The sequence below is a fragment of the Pundamilia nyererei genome, unplaced genomic scaffold (assembly GCF_000239375.1).
Source record: "Pundamilia nyererei isolate P.nyererei 1_Seehausen unplaced genomic scaffold, PunNye1.0 scaffold00526, whole genome shotgun sequence".
Taxonomy (NCBI): Eukaryota; Metazoa; Chordata; class Actinopteri; order Cichliformes; family Cichlidae; genus Pundamilia; species Pundamilia nyererei.
Window position 1 is genome coordinate 113,438 of NW_005187927.1, and position 2,340 is coordinate 115,777.

Here is a 2,340-nt window from a genome sequence, read left to right on the forward strand (position 1 = left end):
TATATATATATATACATATATCTGTGTCCAGCACCGGAAAGATGGCTGCAGCACCGGATGGAGCCATTGTCCATATCGGCTACCTTCATACCCGATACCTGAACTCCTCCATTAATGGCAAAGAGCTCCCTCGTCTTGATGTCCATATAGGTGAATAGGTACAGAGGCATATAGTGTGGATGTATAAGCTGGAATGCTAGAGCCACAGTCACCTGCAAATTTTCTGTCAACATATCAACTTTATTTTAAAAAAGGAATGCCTTACAAATGTATTATTTCTGAGTGTTCAAAAGTTAATTTATTATAAATAAACTGAACTCTTCATTCGAAAAATCATAATTACGTACTATGCACCACAATAGTGTCCAGCCAATTATTAAATACAAAGATATTTTAAAAAGGCTAACCAAAAAGTCCAACCATCAAAATGTATAACTGCTTTTTTTAAACGTATCTGCTTGAACAGTAGAGCCTGTCAGGACTCCGTTTCCTTGTTTTTTACCATCACATTGCTCTGCTTGCATATGAGGAGCTGGTTAGGCCCTTCATTAGTGGCTTTGATCATTTTCCAGGCATCATGGTGCATGAGTCCCTCCAGAGAACCGCCATTGATAGACAGGACTTCATCGCCAACCTCGATAAGTCCGGAAAGCTCTGCAGCTCCTCCTGTGTTAGACATGAACAGCAATTCAGACTCAGATAAAGCTCCTTATTTTACTCTGGTCTACTTATGATCTACACGCTGAAGATATATCCAAATTATAGCTATGATTTGAGAGATGGCCATTCACCTGGCTATAACCAACCGTCCCTGTCAGTGTCTGTCAGATTTAAGCCTCTGATTTCTCCTCTAATATATGCATATCTCACAGACTCTCATTATTTGAATTAAGTCAAAGATTTGTGTTTAAATAAATAATAAAGGTACTTTCACACAGGATACACTGCAATCATTACTTTCAGTGTGGCCGTTCCAAGAAAACACGCATGCAGCTGTCATGGTCACTGAGGTCAAAGTTCAACAAATGTAAAGTTTGATTTTGTTGAACTTTCCAGCGTTCCATCTATTCATCCTCTTCTGTTTATCCTTATCAGGGTCGCAGGGGGGTGGAGCCTATCCCAGCTATCATAGGGCGAGAGGCAGAGTAAACCCTGGACAGGTGACCAGTCTGTCACAGAAAGACAGACAACCATTCACACGAACATTTACACCTGTGGACAATCTGGAATCACCAGTTAACCCAACCCGACTGACTGCATGTCTGTGGACTGTGGGATGAAGCCGGAGAGAACCCGGGCAAACACGGGGAGAACGTGCACACAGACAACTGAATTCAGGACCTTCCTACTGTGAGGTAACCGTGCTAACCCAAGTGCCACAAATGTTAAGTTATGCAACAAATTTTGACCACAAGAGGAAAATGCTGTGGGGGAAACAAGTTTCCATCCAAACAGAAATGCCAATGCTGTTATAACAGTCACGTTGTTTGATTTAAGGCAGACACAGTGTAAACAGCTTAGATTTTGTGTTTCTCCCAGTAGCACTACAGCTATTAAAGCTCTTAAAGAAATTAGGGGTAAAGAAAATAAACTGATCTCACTGTGATGGCTGTGTTTACTTTCTCTTCTGATGCTCAAACACTGCACTGAAGTCGGCTTCAATCACTAACTTTTACTGAATGAACGAACAAAGGTAGCGTCCACTCTGTGTCCCACTGATGAAAGTATCTGTGTCTGTGGCTAAAGACCCGGAAAAATATACGTTAAGTTTGTGCAAATGCAAGCAGAACTGCTGCTGTAGCTTCATGATTAAAGTCCCAAGAATTGCAGTGAGTGTGCCCTATCCCCTGATCCCTGCTGTTCATTACAAATGCACCTACAAAATAAGAGAATGATCGTTTTGGGATTTTTTTTTAAGAAAGCATGAATGAAACCAGGAAGGAGTGTACACTGAAACACAGGAGGTGGAACGACTTTAGCCATGTTCCCTGTGATTCACACCAGGCTGAATTTGTTTGCTAAGCTAGTTATCTATGTAGCATTATGTTTATGTTTGAGCCCGAAGGTTTATGTGATAAAATCTTTAACAAACAAGAATCAGTATTCATGTTAACATTATCGTCTGTGACACCAGCAGTTACAAAGACACAGTTTACGTCACATGGAAACCTTGTGTTCATTGTTAACAGCGGCACACACACTGTGACGTCACAGTGTGTGTGCATTTTGTCTGAGAAGAAAAAGTCACCTTTAAAGATGCGTTTGACAGTGAGAGGCCTGTCTCCGTGGCTCAAAGACCTGCCCCCCTCCAGACTGAAGCCCAGTCCAACAGAAGTATTA

At 41.5% G+C, this 2,340-nt stretch overlaps 1 protein-coding gene across 1 annotated transcript in view; it reads right to left on the bottom strand.

The window, feature by feature from the left end:
• Positions 1–2,340, bottom strand: part of LOC102195202 (PDZ domain-containing protein 2-like) — a 17,905-nt gene that overhangs the window by 11,778 nt on the left and 3,787 nt on the right. The window contains exons 3-5 of the mRNA XM_005754225.1: positions 1,671–1,740; positions 503–666; positions 92–212 (exon numbers count right to left, since the gene is read on the bottom strand). Of these exons, the coding sequence (XP_005754282.1) occupies positions 92–212; positions 503–666; positions 1,671–1,740 (355 nt within the window). The remainder of the gene's footprint in view (positions 1–91; positions 213–502; positions 667–1,670; positions 1,741–2,340) is intronic.